This window comes from Acipenser ruthenus, chromosome 15, assembly GCF_902713425.1.
Source record: "Acipenser ruthenus chromosome 15, fAciRut3.2 maternal haplotype, whole genome shotgun sequence".
NCBI classification, from domain to species: domain Eukaryota; kingdom Metazoa; phylum Chordata; class Actinopteri; order Acipenseriformes; family Acipenseridae; genus Acipenser; species Acipenser ruthenus.
In genome coordinates, this window is record NC_081203.1 from 17,470,991 (window position 1) to 17,493,627 (window position 22,637).

Below are 22,637 nucleotides of genomic sequence, written 5' to 3' on the forward strand. Positions count from 1 at the left end.
CAGACCCAGTACCATTCCATTCAAGCAGACAGACTGTTTTTTTTTATGTATTTAATGTATACCTGCCCTATTAAACAGGTACATCTCAAGCATGCCTTTGTAATCAAATAGTCAATAATTGCTGCCCGCTTCTTTAGAGAATGGACAAGACCAATATGTCCTGGCTACAGTGCATTGCACTCAGGATTTTGTAGAGTTTCTATTTAGAATAATACAAAAAGTAGATTTTTCATGTATTTCTGGTTTATACTGTAAAAATCAACTGTACTTCCTTGATGTATTTCAACAATACTTCAGTAATGGCTTTTTGTATGGGGTCATGGCAGACTTATATAAAGACACTATGTGAGCACAGTTACTATAGGTGACACACTGCATGAACTCCCAAAGCTATTTATAATTCTAAGTTTATACCTGGTTAATCAGCAAAGCCTCTCCTGGAGTGGATATTATATGGTACAGCACCCTGTTCGATATTCTCTGTATGAATGTATGAGCCTACATGTGAATGTGTGTGCTGGTGTTTGACTGCAGGATGGCCAATGCCTCCCTGATGCCTGGAGACCTGCTAAGGGAGAACACTGACGAGGTGCTGCAGGACGAGCAGCTGAGCGACGGGGAGAATTGTCCAGAGAGACTGCCGGGCTCGCCAGGACACCAGCTCCGGAACCAGGAGACAGACGTGTGGGAGGAGCTGGACCGCAACCGCAACCGCATCAGAGCCCCCGTCTGGAAGGTAGGGGGACTCGTCCTGCAGGCGCACAGGAATGGGGGGCTCTGGGTATAGCAGGAAGTTAACACTGCTGGATTTAACAGAAGCCATCAGGGTACTTCATCTATAACTTCAACAAGGTCAATCAGAAGCTTATAGGAAATCAAGTTAACAGACGTCTCGGCTTGTGCCTTATTCAGCCCTCCTTTTTGAACCTCCGAGAAACATGTTTGATTCCAACAGGCAGGAAAAGGGTATTTCTCTCACTGCTGTAGGTAACATAAACACTGCACTTACTGACAAGACATTGTTGAGGAATTGAAAAGTGCTTGCACTGATGACTTCAATTACAAGTACTGCTGCTACTACTGCTGGAATACAATGTGCACGGTATGATAACCATCCACAAATACATGGAATACTTAATGTCAGGGTATACAGTTCATCATGCAAGTACGAAGGCTTACAAATGTAAATGTATGCTATACTGCCACAGTATGCATTATTCTATTATTAAGGTCTGTGTTTTGCTCAAGACAATGCGATGAAAATATTTTCTAAACAAAGGCTGGAGAAAGGCACGTCCTATTGACTTAATTTGCTAAACTTAATAAATGACCAACAAAATAATGATATACAGTTTTGTACATATGAAACGTATCTATTTAATAAGCAATTCACAATTTGATCACAATTTGAAGAAACAAACAGAAACAGTACTCTTAATTATAATTTTTTTCTGTATTACAATGTAAATGAATTCATCTAGAGGCATTCGCTACGTCCTTCTAAACCACGCTTCGTTCCTTTCACTCTCGTCAGTATTAGCAAACCGAGGTCATCGATGTGGGCACATAGCCGATGATTGGCTAAACAGGCAAAAGGGGAGAGGAGGCATGTCACACTTGGCTATTGTTTAGACGGCTTTACTCAGCGTTCCATGCAAGCCATCAGAAGAAATGGAAGAATATGATTGGCTAATAACGTGCTAATCATAACTACAGAGGGGACAAGAGTGCGTCTGCCTCCTTCGAATGTACAGCGTGACTGAGTGGAGAATTTGGGTCAGACGACTGCCTCGGTGTAAAAGCTGTATATTTATTGTTGCATATTACACATAAATAAACAAAGTTACGCCCTCTGTAGCATAGGATATGAAAAGTTATTCAAATAGCTATTTTTCAGCACTTGTATAATTAGCAGCATCCTGTCCTTTTTGGATTATACAATGTCAGACATGCCTAGTAATATTCTTTGTCACCTGTTTATAGCTTCAGACAGACAGCTTCCTTCCTTTCACAGCTTCCTCTGGACAGACAGACAAGGGGCTTCAGGGCTGCCAGTCCCGCACCTTTCCCTAACATTGCTTTTCTTCTCTGCTGTCTTTTCAACCCAGGCTGCCACAGAGGAGGAGCACAGTCAGAACCAGGGGAACAACAGTCCACATGCGGGGCCCAGCATGGGCTCTCCTGTCCGGGTGCGCTCGGAGACCGTGCAGTCAGACCGGGAAGCCCCCCTGCTGAGGAAACTGCGCTCGATCCACAGCTTCGAGCTGGAGAGGAGGCTCACCCTGGAGCCCAAGCCCAGCACAGAGCGCTTCCTGGAGGCATGGTGCGTTCCTCACAGCTCCCCACACAGAGCTCCTGACACAGCTCCCCCCAGACACACAGCTCCCCCCTGACACACAGCTCCCCCCTGACACACAGCTCCCCCCAGACACACAGCTCCCCCCTGACACACAGCTCCCCCCTGACACACAGCTCCCCCCTGACACACACAGCTCCCCCCTGACACACACAGCTCCCCCCTGACACACACAGCTCCCCCTGACACACACAGCTCCCCCCTGACACACACAGCTCCCCCTGACACACACAGCTCCCCCTGACACACAGCCCCCTCACACACTGCTCCCCCGTCACACACAGCTCCCCCCTGACACACAGCTCCCCCCTGACACACAGCTCCCCCCTGACACACAGCTCCCCCCTGACACACACAGCTCCCCCTGACACACAGCTCCCCCTGACACACAGCTCCCCCTGACACACAGCTCCCCCCAGACACACAGCTCCCCCCTGACACACAGCTCCCCCCTGACACACAGCTCCCCCCTGACACACAGCTCCCCCCAGACACACAGCTCCCCCCAGACACACAGCTCCCCCCTGACACACAGCTCCCCCCTGACACACACAGCTCCCCCCTGACACACACAGCTCCCCCCTGACACACACAGCTCCCCCCTGACACACACAGCTCCCCCCTGACACACACAGCTCCCCCTGACACACACAGCTCCCCCTGACACACACAGCTCCCCCTGACACACAGCCCCCTCACACACTGCTCCCCCGTCACACACAGCTCCCCCCTGACACACAGCTCCCCCCTGACACACAGCTCCCCCCTGACACACACAGCTCCCCCTGACACACAGCTCCCCCCTGACACACAGCTCCCCCCAGACACACAGCTCCCCCCAGACACACAGCTCCCCCCTGACACACAGCTCCCCCCTGACACACAGCTCCCCCCTGACACACACAGCTCCCCCCTGACACACACAGCTCCCCCCTGACACACACAGCTCCCCCTGACACACACAGCTCCCCCTGACACACAGCCCCCTCACACACTGCTCCCCCGTCACACACAGCTCCCCCCTGACACACAGCTCCCCCCTGACACACAGCTCCCCCCTGACACACAGCTCCCCCCTGACACACACAGCTCCCCCTGACACACAGCTCCCCCTGACACACAGCCCCCTCACACACTGCTCCCCCGTCACACACAGCTCCCCCGTCACCCACAGCTCCCCCGTCACCCACAGCTCCCCCGTCACCCACAGCTCCCCCCTCACCCACAGCTCCCCTCACCCACAGCTCCCTTGCACACACAGCTCCCTCGCACACACAGCTCCCTCGCACACACGGCTCCCTCGCACACACGGCTCCCTCGCACACATAGCTCCCTCACAAAAAAGTTTCCCATATTAAAAGTTAACAGCATACTGTAGTTAAGCATTGTAAAACTCTGAGCAGTATGGAAAAGCATATTAAAAAAAATTGGCAAACCATGGTAAACTGTGATAAATGCATAGTATAACCATGGAAAAACCCCATGGAAAAACTGCAAAATTACTGTGCAAAAGTTAATCTACAGCATTCCCCATCTGCTCAGTTATTACTCTCATCTCCAACGACCCCCTCCCTCTCTTCCTCTGACTCACTTTTCCTTTCTCCTGTGTTAGCAGTTCTGTGAAGCCAAAAGAAGCCCTGGATAAGGAGGCAGCGGCGACACCTCTTCCCCAGCAGGGTGGAGCCACAGGCACAGGCCGCTCGGACAGGGTGTGGCACTATGACGAGGAGCTCCTGCCTGAAGGCTCCAAGCTGGGCTCCCCTGTGTCCCAGGAGCAGGGCGAAGGAGCTGCCAGCAGTGGCTTCGTGGCCCTCAATCTGAGCTCTGGCCGGCAAGACGTGGACTCCCGGGAGTGGGTGCTAGTAGACCGGGAGCATGACCTTCAGGACTTCCGGGCCTCTATACAGGGAACCAAAGTAACCAGCAGCCCCTCAGACGAGGAGCCAGAGGTGCTGCAGCTGGCAGAGGAGTCCCCGTCCACAGAGCAGCCTGGCAATGCCCCCGGATCAGGGCAGGAGAGCGCCGAGGGGAAGGGCCACGTGGGGCCTGCACTCGGGCTCAGGACTGACCGTCTGGAGCTGAGCGTGGGAGGCCAGCTTCCACCCATCACCCCCACTAGCCCTGCAGAGGCCCTGGCAGAGGGAGCCCTGACGCAGGTAAGCAGGGGCTGGGAGAGGGGGGGTTAAGATTAGAAAGGTGGGATAAATAGGGCTGCACAGATTTTACATTCACTCCTATAATGATTTTTCAATTCTTAAGCCAAAATTTGAAATACAATGATGTTTGGAATGTTCATTTAACTGCTTCCAGCAATCAAGTAGTTTCTTGCTAGGTTTATACTGATGCCTTATTCCCCTTTGTCTTTGCACTTACTTAAAACATCTTGACATTTGTTTGAGAACGTGTTGAATTACAAGAATAAAGGGCAAACTCTGTTGAGAAGCCACCGGTTAAAGATGACTACAAAACCACATTTGTGTTAATTAAACAGCCTGCACAAATTCAAACATGTCCTGCTCTTCAATTCTTTCATGCTCCTGAACAGTAAATAGTAATATATTCACAGGAATTATCCTCCAGGTGCTGGCACTTTCAACAATGATCCGATTTCTATGAATAATGAAAGTAATGGGCAAGTGTTTGTGTGTTCCATTCACAGAACAGCTGGCGAGTGCTGGCCAAAGACAAGGAAGTATTTATTTCACAGGTGTACAAGAACAATGTGCTGGTTTTATAATCCAAATTAAACACCCAGTGGTACTAAATTTAGAAATGCGAAAAGAAACTTAATAAATTCAGTGACAAATGTTTGGACGAGAAGTCTTTCTCAGTCTCTTTAATTGAATAGTTGAAACTTTTGTGGTGGTTTAATTACATGTTGAAAAGCTAACAGATAATAAAATATTGATTTGGATTTTTAACAAGTATTCAAACAGGACTAGTCCGCCTCTGCCATCACTATTAATAATGAATGTTTTGATAGTGGCCTCCAGGTTAGTTCAGTGAGGGAGGAGGAGAATGGGTCAGCCTGCTTCCATGCTGTCCTGAACTCTTGAGTAGATGCAAATACAGAGATCCACAGCGTTGATCTCGTAGCCCTGTGGGGATGGTGTGAAAGTGATAGTGTGCTTCAGTCAGCACTTCTGTCCTGAACTCTTGAGTAGATGCAAATACAGAGATCCACAGCGTTGATCTCGTACCCCTGTGGGGATGGTGTGAAAGTGAGAGAGTGCTTCGGTCAGCACTTCTGTCCTGCAGGGACCCGGCTGACTCACTGCCTGAGAGGCCGAATGGAGTCACGGTGTAAATGAGCCTGAGGGATCAATAGGGCTTTATCTGGCGTTATGTTTACATTTTCCTTTTTTCAATTGATTTTTCAGATCAGTTACAGTAATAAGCAGCTTGTAAGGGGAGTGTAGGTGTTTTTGCAAAGCCATTGTGTATTTACAACAATTTACTGCAGTTCATTTGGTAAAGGAAAACACAGTGATAATGTTATACAAACTTGCAAGAAATCAAGTAGGAACTGCTAACGATCTACCTGAAGTATTTGAAGCTTTGTTATGTCTAGGGACGTTCTATTCTGTTTCATTTTCTAACATTTAAACTCTTTACACATTGGGAATGTTTGTAACCGCTCCAATAACCCATTACAAGAGTTTAAATTACATGACCACAGTGTTAATGTGGGTCAAGACTACGTGTACAACACTGATGTGTATAAGGTACAGAGTATGAATATTAAATACATAACCTGACACTCTATAGTTACTATTGTATAAAAACTAAAGCTATTTTTCACATTTATATTTCTGATAGAATTTAGAATTCTAAGCATTTAACATTCGGATGATTTTTAAACATATTAACACTCTTAGTAACATCCATGTTTTTTCATACTTCCATTATACATTTATTACGAGATTCAGTGTTTTGGATTTTTATCGTGGAAGCTGTAATCTGATATTTATATCCTTCGTGAGAGATGTATGTTACTAACATACTGTATCTGGTTAGACCTGTTTTAGCACGTGCATATTTATTTAATGGCAGAATGTAAAGGAATGCACATGGTGATTAGGGTTAGGGTATTGGCTTGTAGAGGGTTTCTGGTTTCAGTATTTGCACATCATATTTTGCAGTCCTACATGTCTGGTTATGTTGACTGCTCGCTGGTGATATTTTTCACTTGATGATCCTCCTTATACTGAATACAAGGTTTATACAGAGCATAGAACACTGGATCTGCAACAAATACAATATGTATATGTGAGCATGAAAATGGTTTGTATTTAAAAATATATATTGAAGGGAAAAAAACAGGGCAGACCTTTTTGTACCGATAACTCTAAAAATATAAACCCAATTCCGATGAAGCCCGCTGACACTGCACACCTAGCAGAATGATTTGAGCACTGTGCATCCTAGCTGGAATCCTGGCTATACTGTGGCGTTTGGCTGATGCTGGTATTCCCAGTAGCCTATGTAGTCTGCTTGGAAATAGTGTGCAAGCTCTTGTGCATGAATTACTATAGTCTGGGTTACTAAGTGATTTGTGTGTTTTGAGTGCTGCCAAGCCTTTTATGCCATTGTCAATGAACAGTTTGATATTCAAGCTTCCAATTGAATTATTTTCTTCGTTATATTTCAGTTTTAATGTTGATTTTTAAATTAGCATCATTCTTCAGCTGAACATGGCAGTTGTCAAACACTCAGGGCCCGATATTGATGACAGGGCTAACCTGTAACACAAGGGCAAAACCCGTTGCCCCTGATTTTGATGAAAAAACACGGCGCAAACAGGAGCAAACTGCCTTTGCCCTGTAATGCGGTTTTGGTGGCATGCTTTGCCCCGTCCTTATCCGTCTGCGTTAGTGCCAAGGATCGGCATAACCTTCGGGGTGTGGCCTCATTTACATGTTAGCTTTGAGATTGTGATGACGGTACAGAGGAAGTGACTGTGTCTCAAACTAACCAGGTAAGGGGAAGGTTTATCTGAAACGCAGGCGCTGCCGATCCCATATGAAAAGGGAACAGCAAGTGGTGAGGGAGCGAGTGAGAGAGAAAACACATTTCTTCCAAACAATGTTCTGTGTTTTAAACAATAAATAATACAGTGTGGCAAAGCGCCCCGCCCCTGTGTGCATTTGTGTTATGTGTTGCGTGTTGCGTGTGTAAATGTTGGTGTATAGATTGGTACACGGGATATAAACGGGTCTGTGTTTCACGTGTATTTAAAAAGTGTATATTTGTATTTAGGCACGGGATTGCACATCACGCACGTGCATTTAAAATATAATATGTGAACACGGGGTTTCACGTAATGAATTCACGTGCTGGGATTCAAGTGAGTAATTAATTAGTAATTGAATCCCAGCACAACAGTATAAATAGATGCACGTTTAGTCACTCGTGGTTGGTGTTCAGTGAGTGGAGAACGGGATTGGAGACGGAGGTAATAATAATAAGAAGAAGAATAGAAGTGTTTGTACTCACCGTGTTCGTCTGTCTGTCCTGCACCGTCTGTTTAGCGTTTAGTCGTTTTGTATGTCTATTTATTTTGGCGTGTAGTGCCGTGTCCAGTGTTTTTGTCTGTTCCAACCTTTTATTTTCTGTTCTGTTTATTAAATGCTGAACGCGATCACGCGTTCAGCCTCACCAAAACCCCATCTCTCTGTCGTTTGTGTTCCTGTTTCTGGTCTGACGCCACCCACTCCGGCCGTCTTTGTGACACGTGGTGTCCTGCGTGGGATCGACAGCGCCTCCAGGACTCAGGCCAGAGCAGGAACCGCATTTTTTTGAAAAAAAAAAAAAAAAAGTTGGATTACGAAAAAAAATATATATAAATAAATAAAATGGGATGGAAGGAGGATAAAGAGGTGAAGGACAGGGAGGAGGAGTGCCGCCTAAGGGCCAGACATCCACGGCGATCTAACAAGCCAACGCCGGGGTGCCTCCTCTGCGACCAGGATCATCTGTTCGCCAACTGTCCCTTCCGCAGTTATGAGGAGGAGCCTGAGCGTCCACAGCCCAAGTGGGAGGAGCCTGAGCGTCCACAGCCCAAGTGGGAGGAGCCTGAGCGTCCACAGCCCAAGTGGGAGGAGCCTGAGCGTCCACAGCCCAAGTGGGAGGAGCCTGAGCGTCCACAGCCCAAGTGGGAGGAGCCTGAGCATCCACAGCCCAAGTGGGAGGAGCCTGAGCGTCCTACGCCCGAGTGGGAGGAGCCCGAGCGTCCTACGCCTGAGTGGGAGGAGCCCGAGTGTCCTACGCCTGAGTGGGATGAGCCCGAGCGTCCTACGCCTGAGTGGGAGGAGCCCGAACGTCCTACGCCTGAGTGGGAGGAGCCCGAACGTCCAACGTCTGAGTGGGGGGAGCCCGAACGTCCACAGCCCAAGAGGGGGGAGTCGGTGCGTCCACAGCCCAAAAGGGAGGAGTCGGTGCGTCCACAGCCCAAAAGGGAGGAGTCGGTGCGTCCACAGCCCAAAAGGGAGGAGTCGGTGCGTCCACAGCCCAAAGAGAGGAAAGTCGGGGCTTCCATAACCCTAGGAACCAAGCTGCCAGCAGAGGGAGAATGCCTGCTGGTCCCACCTCCACCAGCAGAGGAAGAATGCCTGCTGGTTTCCCCTTCCGAGGCAGAGCCGCACCAGTCCCCTGCAAGAGAGGCAGAGCAGCACCAGTCCCCTGAAAAAGGGGGAGACGACATGCTGCTCCCACCTCCGTCGCCAGGAGACTACACGCTGCTCCCACCTTCACCGGCAGGAGCAGAGCAGCCGGAGCTGTCTCTGCCTCCGCCACCTCCACCGGCAGCAGCAGAGCAGCAGGAGCTGCCTCTGCCTCCGCCATGTCCACCAGCAGAGGGTGAATGCCTGCTGGGTCCCTGTCGACCAGCAGAGGGTGAATGCCTGCTGGTATCACTTCCCCCACCAGCAGAGGATGAATGCCTGCTGGTATCACTTCCCCCACCAGCAGAGGATGAATGCCTGCTGGTATCACTTTCCCCACCATCACGAGGAGAGGAGCGGGAGCTGCCTCTGCCTCCATCACCATCAGGGGGAGAGAAGCAGGAGCTGCCTCTCCCTTCACCAGAAAGACCAGGGCGTGAAGCTGGCGGCCCTCCGCAGCCCTTGCATAGGCTGCTGAGGGAAGCATGGGTAAGAATCGCCTGGTCGCAGAGGCCGAGAAGAGGGCCAACACCCGCATCCCGGCTGGTCCTGACTCCCTGCCACGCTTCACCCTCGCCTGGGGCTGCCAGCCGTGCCGCATTGCTTGGGGCTGCTAGTTGCTCCGCATCGCAGCAGGAAGTACTGTGGCCGGAACCCCACCAAGGGGAGTTGTCGGCCACGAAGAAAGTGGGGGAGGTCAGGAGACCTGCTCCCACTGCAGCAGTTTCGCTGCCGGAGATCGTGGGGGAGGTCCGGAGACCTGCTCCCACTGCAGCAGTTTCGCTGCCGGAGATCGTGGGGGAGGTCCGGAGACCTGCTCCCACTGCAGCAGTTTCGCTGCCGGAGATCGTGGGGGAGGTCCGGAGACCTGCTCCCACTGCAGCTTCTTCGCTGCCGGCAGTACTGTGGTCGGAGCCCCACCAAAGGGAGCTACCGGCTACAAAGAAGGGGGACGAGGTCTGGAGACCACTTTCCCCAGCAGCAGTTTCGCTGCAGGAGTTCTTGTGGCCGGAGCCCCACAGGAGGGAGCTGCCGGCTACGAAGAAGGGGGAGGTCGGGGGACCACCTGCCCCCGCAGCTTTTTCGCTGCAGGACGGGACCAACAGGCTGTCAGCCGTGCCACTACCGGCAGGGGTGCTGACAGCATGGCCAGCCATGGGCCCACTGAAGCCTCCCTTCCCAGCCCGAGACTTTGTCCTGGACTGCTGGATTTTTAAGGGGGGAGGTGGCCATTGAGGCCATGTGTGCTGCGCACAAGGGGGGGTATATGTGGCAAAGCGCCCCGCCCCTGTGTGCATTTGTGTTATGTGTTGCGTGTTGCGTGTGTAAATGTTGGTGTATAGATTGGTACACGGGATATAAACGGGTCTGTGTTTCACGTGTATTTAAAAAGTGTATATTTGTATTTAGGCACGGGATTGCACATCACGCACGTGCATTTAAAATATAATATGTGAACATGGGGTTTCACGTAATGAATTCACGTGCTGGGATTCAAGTGAGTAATTAATTAGTAATTGAATCCCAGCACAACAGTATAAATAGATGCACGTTTAGTCACTCGTGGTTGGTGTTCAGTGAGTGGAGAACGGGATTGGAGACGGAGGTAATAATAATAAGAAGAAGAATAGAAGTGTTTGTACTCACCGTGTTCGTCTGTCTGTCCTGCACCGTCTGTTTAGCGTTTAGTCGTTTTGTATGTCTATTTATTTTGGCGTGTAGTGCCGTGTCCAGTGTTTTTGTCTGTTCCAACCTTTTATTTTCTGTTCTGTTTATTAAATGCTGAACGCGATCACGCGTTCAGCCTCACCAAAACCCCATCTCTCTGTCGTTTGTGTTCCTGTTTCTGGTCTGACGCCACCCACTCCGGCCGTCTTTGTGACATACAGCTGTGCAAACTGATGTGGAATGTGCCTTCATTAACTTTATGGCTGCTCTGAAAAATATAGATTTTATATGAAAAAGAAGAAATTAATATAAATATATATCATACTTCATAATGACTGGAAGTAATTTATTCCAAAATTTTTTACGTAAGGGATAAACCACGGTAAGTGTTGAATCTGTAAAATAATCCACCGTTTCGAGTGCCGTTAGGCACGAGACACTGGATTATAAACCGTGGTTTATCCCATTTTTAAAACATTTCTGTGACGTCACCCTTTGATCTTTCAGTGGATTATATCTACGAATCGTCTAACTAAAGTGGCAGTGTGGCTTTGAAGAGAAGGGGAGTGCGGGGCAGATGTATTGTTGATAAACGAATCCACACTTTGAGCTACGAATCCACAGAAAACTGGGGATTCGTTAACAAACCACAGTCACAAACAATTCACAAAAAAAAGTGTGTGTCTTTTTAATAAGCAGCAATTATAATAACAATTAGCTTTACTTTTATACCGTTTAAACATAATTGATTTCCAATTTCAGCACACAGTACTGAAAAATAAATAATTACGCAGGCTACAGGCTTATTAACGTGTTAATTAAATGCATGAAAAAAGAAAAAAAAATCATTACAAACTCACTTCCACACAAACATCCCCCTTTCTAATTCTGATTTCACATTTCTTCTCAATAGGTTCAAGATCACCACAAATGTCACCACATTTAACGTTTGTAACCCCATCATCAAAAATCGATCCACTTCTTGGTTTCTTGCTCTGCAGTATTTCAGAAATCTCATGTTTTTGCTCGTCACTTGTCCTCTTGTATGAATGTACCACATTCGTTCTGTGCCCAGTTGTTTCACAAATTAACTGTTCATCAACTCCTTGATTAAACAAACGTGTAGCAGCTGTAGCTCTCAAACTATGATTAGAATAAAATCCTTCAAACCCAGCTTTTTTTGCACATTTTCCCAATAATCTGGGTCAATTGATTAATGCCAACTGGTTGGTCGCCATACCACTGATTTGAATTTAACAGTACGCAAAGGCCGCAGGTAAAAGGATTCACATTTCCCATCCTTTGATCTGTAAATAGAATAAAAACAATGAATATATAAAATGATATTACAAATAAAGAAAAACATCCTTATTTTTACCACACATTTTTATAAACACGTGACAATGTACGATAGTTACAGCGCAACGGCCCAATAGTTTTAGAATAAATAAATTTAAAACAATAATAAAAAAATAAAGAAATAAAAAAAACATACCGTAGTCCCATATATTTTTCATACAGTCGCACCACACATCTGTCAGGGCTGCTGTTCTCGTATGCAACGACTTCCTTGCACTCCAGTTTGCGATGTTGTAGACCACCTCTATTTGTTTTTGTTACGTCTTCTGTATATTTTAAAAAACGTCCAAACGAGTCCTTTCCTAACTGAAGCTGACTATTAACTCCGATCCTTAGATTACGATGCTCTTGCCCTGCCTGCAGAGCAAAATGTATTCCAAACAGGTAAAGCAGAGTGTTCAGTAGGCTTTCAGGTGTATCGGATCCAAGAAGTCCCATTTCCCACAATATATTTTCTTGTGCTTCGGAAATAACTTTAGCTTTCTTTTTATGCAAACCAACTCCTGATTTGGTCAACATTTTCATTTTCCCATCAACAACACTGCGAAAACTTTCAAACTCTGGGTCATTTAACAAACTTAAAGTGCGTCCCTGCAGTCTTAGAAAATGCTGTCTACACATTACAAGTTTGTATAGTGAATTACCACAGTACTCCACTCCGTTACATTTTCTTACTTCTGTCACAAAACATCTAAGGCTGTATGACAAAGTAGCATTATCCATATTGACTAAATCTCCACTAATTACACGTATCTCAGATTTAAAGTCAGCTTTTGAATTCCTTTCATTTAACCAAACTTCAAACAGATTCACAGCCCATTTACATTTTGCGCGAGTACTTCCAGAAAATGGATCGCTTGCAAAGATATTAACTTCTTCATCCGTTTTAGGTGCAGCAAAACGCTTACTTTCCGCTTTCTCCTTTGTTTTTTTCATTCCTTTTATTTTTCTAATGCCACCATGGTCTAAATTTAAAACAAAGTCCTCGTTGTTATCTTCACTTATAACACAAAATGTCATCTGTGTCAATGGGATTTCAGGTTCAGACTCGGAACTCATGACGACACACCAGCGAACTCATACACAATGTAGCCTATTAATATAAATGTCAATTACCACATTAGAGTTCAGTTACTCTCATTATTGAACAATTGTCAATTAGGAAGAAATGTTTTATATGAATAGTGCACATAATCATCAGCTTTGTAGCATCTTTCGGAATGTGCATATGTTTCAAACCCCACACAAAAAGAAAATATACTCTGGAATACATTATTTCACAGAGGTATCTGTTTCTTGATTAAACTCAACAAAGCTGTTACAAAACAATGTCACTTGTCTTTACCTTCATATCTTGACTGAGCCTGAATCTGTTTCGCATTGTTTTTATTTCTGACAGAGCTGACAAATTACGTTAATTGCTCATCCCGATCTACTTTCAACTCGCATTTCATTCTTGCAGTCGCCTAATTTATCGTTGTGCTTTTGTTATTTTCCACATAGTTTAACAGAGATGTCCTGACAGATTTTCTTGTCACCATAGACTACCCAGTAAGAGTGTACACTGATAGCAAGTCCTTCAGGCGCCTGTACCTATTCTATTTGCAATGTCCATGCGCCAAACATATCAAAGAGCTTTTTGGGATATTGGAGGATACACAAAAAATGTTGTTTGGTATTCTACCGTCCACACTTCTAACAAACCACACTACCGGATGTGATCTAATTTAGAACCAGACTCGAGACTACTTCTTGAGCTGTTCTCGAGTCCGGTTCTAGTCCTGTATTAAACTCTCTGTAGTGGAGATGCTCACCACACTTAGCACTTTTAAACCGGTTTAAAAGAAACTAATATGGTTTAAATGCATAGTGTGGACAGGGCCTTAGTCCCTTGACCTCAGTGGTTCAACTTCTTCTGTATCACACAGCATGTCCTGGGTGTTTGTGAAAACCAGGTCTAACATTGATCTGTCTGTTTTTTGACACACTGGGTCAGGAAGCAGTCATTTACTGCATCAGTCACTTCAGTTTCTACTGTACCACATCACCCAGGACTACAGCATTCTTGCCCCTTCATGCATTTCTAATTGCTTCATATAATAATTTGCCATCATTTCTATTCTGACCTGGGCAGGGATGGAAATAAGACTCCCATTGCATAGCAGTTTCATCCATTCCTGGTTTTGCTATGAGTTTAATAGAACACACCTGAGCTTCCACAATGTGGCTAATCAAGCTTGTAGTAAAACCTGGAATGGCTTATTTCCAATAGAAAAGACTTTAGTGCTTTTATCTACCTGCTCTTGCCACATTGACTCGCTTTGGTTAATAGTCTGTGATAAGTCAATGTTTTTTTACGTCTAGCCCATCCCTAACATATAGAGCTACACCTCCTCCTCTTTTGTCCAGTCTAGCTTTTTGGAATAGTTTATGCCCTGCATGTGAAATTCTTCTGAAAATCTTTAGGACTAAACTTCTTGTTCTAACAATGTATTTCCGATGCTTCTGGCATTTACACAGGCATTTTCATGTTTTATTCTATGTGGCTTATTCCTTTAGCCCTAACTAGAACCTGATTTTGGGTTCCCAATCACCCCCCTGCCTAGTTTAAATCCTTTCTAGCCTCTGGGTTTTTTCTATGCTCCATGCATTGTAAAGAATAACGAGGTATGGTAAAGCATAATAATAAACATGACAAACCAGGGTAAACTATGGTAAAGGCATAGTACATTTATAAGGATATGCTCGTTTCTTTACAAATGTGTCTCCCTGCACAGCACATTGTTGGATTGTAGTCCTGGACAAAATGTAACTCAAACAAAATCTCCCAGTGTACAACACCGGTAGACAGTAGAATATCAGTTTTCTTGAAAAAGATATTTCGGTAAGTAAAGTTCAAGTACTGTTAATTTGGCACCCACCCGTGATTCATTTTCCCTTTGAAGAAGTTCAGATATTCCAAACTAGTAGCTGTGCAGTTCTGATCCATTTCTCATACCTGTTCCCATCGCAGCTCCCCGCCTCTCATCCTCCTCTTCCCGAGTACAGCCGGATCTCAAGCCCCCTCCTCCGCTCCCCGAGTCCTCTAGCCTTCCTCTCCACTCTCTCGGACCCTCTGCACAAGAAAGCACCCAGCCTCCGCAAGAGCCACTCCGTCGACATCCAGGCCTCCCGCACTGCCGTCCTCACCCGGTCCCCAGGGCACAGGAAGCTGCCCACTGTGCCGGGCGCGGCCAAGCTCCCCTCTGTCATTCGCATCTCTAGAGCTCAGCTACAGCAGGTGACTATACCCCCCTGGGAGCTCCCCTGATTGGCTGTTTTTTTTTTTTTTTTTTTTTGTTGCTAAAAAGGTGTTATCAAGGCTTTAAATAATGTTTTTCTTACCTCTTGTAAAGTAGAACTGCGGTTTTGCTGGTGGCTTTAATTTTCAAACTCTATTTCCCTGCTTCAACACTATGAGCTCTCTTCCTTCCTGTGTCAGAGGAAAGGGAGCAGACCTGAGCTCTATGATCTAGGCTGCCCTTAGGAAACCATGGACAACACCGTATTAACTCCAGTCTTTAAGAAACTTTTCTTTTTTTAAAAGGCAAAACATCCACATACATTTTACAAAATTAGAAACAAACCACCTTTGATTACATTTCTTTGTGGTTTGGTTCTAGTTCTATAAAATGATCAGCCTTTTAGGATATTATTTTTCCTTAAAAGACTAAGAATCTAGCCCAGTTTAAACACTGGGCTAGATTCTCAAAACTACTTTCTGCAAGTCGTCATTAGCGCACATTTGATCTGAAAGTGAAAAACAACATTACAATTATAAAACAAACAAGAAACAGCTTGAGACTACTTCCAAGTTCCTACGTTAAAAGTCTGATTGTTTAGATCTGGTTTGGTTACTTTATTGAGTGTGTTTCTGCTTTGGAGTAAAGAGCTTTGAGAATATTGTCCATTGTGTGTGGTGTCAAGGAAGGCTCCTATTCCCTGGAACACAGGAAGTGAAGGGGGAGAGGAAACAGTGTTCTTTCACCACAAACATAGTGTTGCAGGATGAATGGGTGCCACTAACGTGTAGTGAGGTCTAGAAAACTGTCTGGAAATGTTTTTGTATTTTTTAAAGCTTTGATTTATTACACCGTCAAAGGGGCCAGACACACCTGCAAGAATTTTACAGTGGGCTCCAAAAATATTAGGGCACCTCCACTATGACTACATAAAACAAATCTCATTCCAGTAAATCTGCCCTCTTAAAATCTGCCTCTCAATGTTATTCTTTCTGTAGCAGTCAGAGAAAACAAAATTGACCTATACTCCATGTTCAGTTCGTATCCAAGTCCTGGTACTTGAGGAGACAGTGTGAGTGAACTGTAAATCCCAGAAGCCGTTGAAACTCCTCCATGTTTTGCCATGTTTTCAGTGTCTCTGCAATGGGTGTGCAGATCCTTCTGACGATCATCTAAAGTAGAAAGACTTAAATCGAAGAAAATAAAAATTAGACAGCTGGTGTTTTTATAAATTTGATTAAACAAAGAAATAGTAATTGATTTAAAAAGAGTTTGTCTTGAAAATGTAAACGGCCTGTTAAGATAATTTTGTGCTTCAGTAAACAATTCGGCTAGTCAAGAGTACTGAGTTTTGTTGTGTTAGCCTCCGTGACGGTCTTAGTTGCTCCGCATTGATAACCCGTGTTAGTAACCAAGCATTAAAAATGCCAATCATGTATTTTTGTATTGGCTTCTTCAGGTCAGTGGTAGTAATGCATGGACAGTGAACTTTGCCTTTGCCTCCTTTTCTGTATCTTTTCATTCTCAGCAAAAATACATGATTGGCATTTTAAATGCTTGGTCACTAACAAGGCTAACATTGCGGGTTATGTCAGCTCTGTTTATGGAGCAATTAAGACCAGCACAGAGGCTTCATCCATTTGAATGAATTATAATCCATGGAAACGTTGAAAACCTCCAGTTTAATGTTTACAACAAATAGAACCTTGTTCGAGGGACTGTTTTTTCTCCAAAGCGGAAGGATATATAAATTAAATTGTTTGTTTAAAAAAATAAAAACAAAAACACTTTTTTATTGTATCCATTTTATAAGCGGGATAACACTCCAGGGCTTGTGTGTTGTGTTGCATTAACATAGGGCTTTGTTGGTTAAACCAAACTACAGCAGTATGTTAATGCACACAACGCCCACCTTAGCTTGGGGATATTCTCGATGTATGCATTTTAAGGTGTCACATTTTGGTTTTGCAATGGGATCTATAAACTATGCTGTCGCTTCCTTTCCGTAATTATGTAACCTTTCCACAGAACGTCTGAAGGGAGCCGGCAGACCACAGATTGAGAACCATTGCTCTAAAGGGTTTTTACTATGTGATTTGAGCAGAAAACACTTCCAGCAGTAAATGTATCTTCATAAACACTACATCCAGGAAGTATGGAGATAGATTAATAAATGCCAAACAAACCACTTCACTTAGGCCCTGTCCACACTACATAACCAATCTCGAGAACCGTACTCGAAGCTGCTCTAATTAATCCAGCTCAAAGCGTCCACACTGAAGTACCTTTTCATGTTTAGTCAGGCTTAATGCATCCACACACCATTAGAATAGTACAGTTACAATTCCCAGCAGCGCAGCGAACCGTGGAAATTAATACGATAGTATCCCACCATGCACTGTATTTTATTTTAAAATAATGTGTTATGCCCCATATTAACAGCGGTCCATATTGCTAAAAATAAATATAACAAGTATTGTGGAAAAAGTAAATCCGAACACACACAAGTAGGGCATGAAGTTTTCAGGTTTTATTTTTAATCAGGTGAAGTCCCTTTAAACAAATTGAGCTAATTCTGTTTTATAATTAAACTCAGAAAAAGCTGTTAATTACAAAACAATCTTTGTTTTTACCTTCATATCTTGCCTGAGCCTAATTCTGGTCCTTATAATTTTATTTCAAACAGAGCTGACAAATTACGTAATTTGTTCATCCCCGATCCTACTTTTAACTCGCATTTCATTTTTGCAATCGCCTAATTTAACGTTGTGTTTTTGTTATTCCACTAGTTTAACAGAGATGTCCTGACAGATTTTTTGAAGCATAAAAATGAATAACTAGTGCGGAGTGTACACTGATAGCAAGTCCTTCAGGCGCCTGCTCTGAGTATTTCGCCAAACATAGCACAAAGCATTTTGGGATATTGGAGGATACACAAAAAAATGTAGTTTGGTATTACAGCGTCCACACTTCTGATAAACCGCACTACCTGATGCGATCTAATTAGAACCGGACTCGAGACTACCTCCTGAGGTGGTCTCGAGTCTGGTTCTCGAGTACGGTATTAAATGCTGCGCAGTGTGGACGCAAACCGTATTTAGCACTTTTAAGCCGGCTTAAATGCAACTAATACGGTTTAAAGGCATAGTGTGGACAGGGCCTAAATATCTTGGTATCCTTGACATACTCTGTACAATGATCTGAACATACATACTACAGATTTGAAAGAGCAATCCATCCCCCAGATATTATTCATTTGTTACCAGTGCAGAATTACTGGGTGGGATGTTAGTTCTTCATTTGCCCTTTCCTGCAATGTTGCAATAGTGCATGTAATCCCCTGGGAGCCTTGAGCTGATGTGCATTTCAACAGCGCCGTCTGCTGTCGAAATCCATGATTGCGCCCAGTGTACCGGTGCAGCTGGAAATAGAGCTTTGGAGAACTGTGCAATAAGAAAGCCTCCCAATCCTTTCTCTATACAAGGATTTTTACAGGACTACACCTATCAGGAGAGGAGAAGAGAGTTGAAAAGAGCAGGCAGCAGAGCTGGGAGGGGGACTAAACCCTGATGTGTCTGTAGTGTGGGGGATTTGTAGGGCCCCCAGTCCCCCATTGTGCCCTGTGTTGCCTCTGTGTGTAGTTCATCTATACTGTATCATAGCACACAGCGGAGTGTGCTTATATACTAGGTGGGCTTGGAAACTATTTTAGAAAAGAGTTGAAGAGAAAGCACAAAGTCAAATCCAATTGCAGGGCTTTAATATGGTCTTGTATCTACTGTCACAACTATGCTGGTCTGTAGTAAACCATATTTAATAACATGTCGGCCCCCATGCCCTTTACTGATCTTCAGCCATGGGGGCGGGTATACTCAGGGACAGGCGCATGGGTTTGTATAGGAAACCAAAGCAGTAACTGCATTGTGTCTCAAAACAGCGAGTACCCAAGTATAAGCATATTTGCGCAGTTATACTTCAACTGTAAACACTATAATGAATTCTCAAGAGCATCTCATTCTATAAATAAACACATGTCAAGTAGGCAAACATTTCTATGGGTCTGTTTTAATTATCTAAACTCCAGGGTTCTCCCCAGGCCGTTTCAGCTGGGCGGGTCACCTGGCTAAGTGACTGTCGCCGCCCATCTGAACAACCCCTATCCGCCCGTCTTGCAGATAACGATAAGGATTGACTGCACTGCTAGCAGACTAGATCACTTGCACGCGCGGTTGAAAAAAAAAACAGCTTGGAACCACATGGCAGCTGTGTTCCTGTGTTACGTCTTAACCCTACATTTAACCAATCAGAGAGCTGAATGGGGTGGGTTTTCAGTTTTAAGCACTTCTAGAGGCTGGAACGTTAAAATGACTGCTAAAAAAATATGACTTTTTTTAAGCCAAAATAGTGTCAATGAATGTGGAAATTACCAAACCGAATGGATGATGAAAAAGAAAATGTAGAAAATAAAAAAGAGCAACCCGATATAGTCAACAATGAGCAACTTGTAGAAAGAGAATTGGAAGAACCTTAAGAGGGTCCAGTGCGTAAAAAAAGAAAAAAAAAAACATTGTGATAGTGGATGTGATGTTATGTAGGGGGGAAAAATAGAAATTGCTTTTTCACAGCAAGGAATTAGCTGGTGTGATGTGCAAGCACTGCTAGAAACACAAAAAAGATTGTAAATGAAAGGATCAGGGGGTAAATGGAGCAAGCTTCAATCATTGTGGTCCAAGCTTCAATAATTCCTGATTTCTGCGCTTTCATTTTAAAGCTGACTGCACTCGGCTGTGCTGACAATTGTACCCAGCTGTTCAGTCCCATGGTCTGCAAATGTAATTGAAATTCATTCTTCTGTTTTTATTTTACAGCTCACTGCCCCCCGACCATCCTTGCAATCCATGCAGTCTGCTAGTGAGAGTGCGCCACAGTGCCTCCTGCTGGAGAGGAGGGATGGGGACTGCCAGCTGATGGACAGTACAGCTGAGCTTGACTCTCCGCAGGAAAGGCCTGGAGAGACGGCACTCCAAGGGGCAGAGTCGGAGGGACAGAGCGCGGTGAAGGACGAGGGAGCAGAGGAAGCAAGGCCAGAGGAAGCAGGAGAGGAGGGGGAGACGCTGCCCACTCCCCTCCCTCCCGAGTCCTCTGAAGGCCAGCAAATTCCCACAACTGATTCCCTGGGAGACCAGGAACTGAGGCCAAAGACTTCCAGCCCTGTGCCAAACCTCATCCCAGCACACGACTCTGCCAACGCCTTCGCCAATGGAAATGTCTCCCCACCTGCAGACAGCTCGCAAAGCTCAATGCCCCAAATCAGGGAGTACAGCACCTACCAGGAGCTAATGGACCCTGAGAGTGACTCCGGGTACCCCGACAGATCCACAGAACCACATTTTCTCCGTATTGCTCGGCCCGATGGAAGCCTAGGGAATATGGAGAGGGTCCAGTCCCCAGCAGACGACATTCTCTGGAAGGAAAACGGGGCCCAGGGTGCAGAGACAGCCCCGGACATATCCACCACGAACGAGGCAGTGACGGAGGGCAGAAGGGATCCGGTTAGAAGGCTAAGCCGTATCCCTGTGCTGGCGCCGGAGGTGGACCCTGTTCTGGATTTGCTGACGGCCATCTCTGCGAAAGAGAAGCTGCTGCAGAAGAAGGCTTATCAGACCGAGTCCTGGCAGCCTCCACCAGACAAGAGGCAGGCAGCAGCCCTGCTGGGGGAGCAGTCCTCAGCCTCAGAGCGCTCCCAGGACGATCGGGCTCCGATCTCCGACGAGGAGTCCTGCCTGGGCTCCCAGTCCGAGCTGCATTCAAGCAGGCAGGGGGAGGAGCCTGGCTCTGTGTCTCCCTCCACCAGCCCCGTCTCCCGCAAGAGCAAGATCCCCCGGCCAGTGTCTGTCCCGAGCGCCGAGCAGCTCGTCCCCAGCTCTGCACCATTCCTGCCGCACCCGCCTCCTGGGAAACCCCCCAGCCGCTCCTCCATCGATGGCAGGTAGGAGGTTCCACCGAATCCATTTCTCATGTCTAATCTGATATATCATCTCTCCTCGCAGGCATCCCTGGCATTCTTCACTGTTCCAATGGGAGAATCCAGTCCATACACTGTGGTGACATTGTGAACATTTTCAGTGAAATCTTTTAAATTGTTAATATTTCATAAAAATATGTAATAGAGATACATTTTGTTTTTGGTAACAATTTGGGAAGACCCCTAACAAGGCAAACATTTTTTTTCTAATATTTAATTATAAATAAATATCTGGAATCAAAGTTTAAGTAATACTTCATATTGTTTGCGTGTTCCTCATACTCAATTGCTTTCACTAATATCCTATTGTGTTCTGCATAAATCATCATTTGCATTAATATGATATAAAGTATTTTCTAAATAGTAACATTACAACAGCTTAGGTTTAAAAGGTTTTATTTATTTATTTTTTTAGGCTAAGATGAACAGAAATCAGTAGCAGGCTGAAGTTCCTAGTATAGTGTGTATATGCAGTGAGAGTCATAGCAGTGTGTGTGTTTGTGTGCATTGAAGGTCTTCATCTTCTTTGACATTTGTTTGCAGGTTGCGCCGATACCGGATCCTGAGCAGCAGCAGCACCGATTCGGACCTGTTCTCCTGCCTGGCTCAGATCATCCAGAATGGCAGCGCTCCCAAGAGCAGGGCCTCCACACAGTCCAAGAGCCCCGGCTCCCAGCGCAACACCAAAATTCCTCCCAACAGCCCGTCCACCCCCCACCGGAGCACCAGCGCCTCCCCCCGCAGCGCCTCCCTGCAGCGCTCTCTCAGCTCCTCTCCGTCTCGCGGCGGCCGCAGCAGCTGCCTGGAGCACCGCAACGGAGGCCTGGGCTGCAGCCGCTCCCCCCCCAGCTCCTCGGGCTCCCCCCCGCCCCGCCGCTCCTACCCCCAGGAGACCTGCTGTGGCAGGCAGGCCCGCTCCGGCTCCTTCCACGCCCCCCGCGGCAAGAGCTCCAGCAGGGAGAGCAAAGCCTCCAGTAAAGTCAGCAGATAGTAACTTCTGAAGGCCTGGGTCCTGTATTACTGCTTCACCGGCCAGTCACATTGCACATTATTTCGGGGATGGGGATGGGGATGGGGATGGGGGTGGGGGGGTTGTCGCAATCAATATGTTTTGTATTCTAACTTTAATGAATGGTGCCCTGAGGGTAAAAGGAGGGTCATTTAACCCTTTTTATCCTGGACCTCCCAATAATTGCCGTGGTATTCTATCCTGGATCTACTGACGGAGAATCAATCACACTATGAAAAAAGATCCCACGAAAGCAAAGACACCTGCACTGTAGGTC

The 22,637-nt window shown here is 45.9% G+C and overlaps 1 protein-coding gene across 4 annotated transcripts in view; it reads left to right on the forward strand.

The window, feature by feature from the left end:
• Positions 1-22,417, forward strand: part of LOC117422380 (tau-tubulin kinase 2-like) — a 73,326-nt gene extending 50,909 nt beyond the window's left edge. For 2 of the 4 annotated variants that reach the window (XM_034927739.2, XM_034927740.2), the window contains 6 exons: positions 535-736; positions 2,109-2,323; positions 3,969-4,512; positions 15,059-15,325; positions 20,195-21,315; positions 21,895-22,417. In XM_034927739.2, the coding sequence (XP_034783630.1) occupies positions 535-736; positions 2,109-2,323; positions 3,969-4,512; positions 15,059-15,325; positions 20,195-21,315; positions 21,895-22,342 (2,797 nt within the window). In that variant the 3' untranslated portion in view covers positions 22,343-22,417. The remainder of the gene's footprint in view (positions 1-534; positions 737-2,108; positions 2,324-3,968; positions 4,513-15,058; positions 15,326-20,194; positions 21,316-21,894) is intronic. The other 2 variants (XM_058987241.1, XM_058987242.1) reach the window with 2 other exon arrangements.
• The last annotated feature ends 220 nt before the right edge of the window (positions 22,418-22,637 follow it).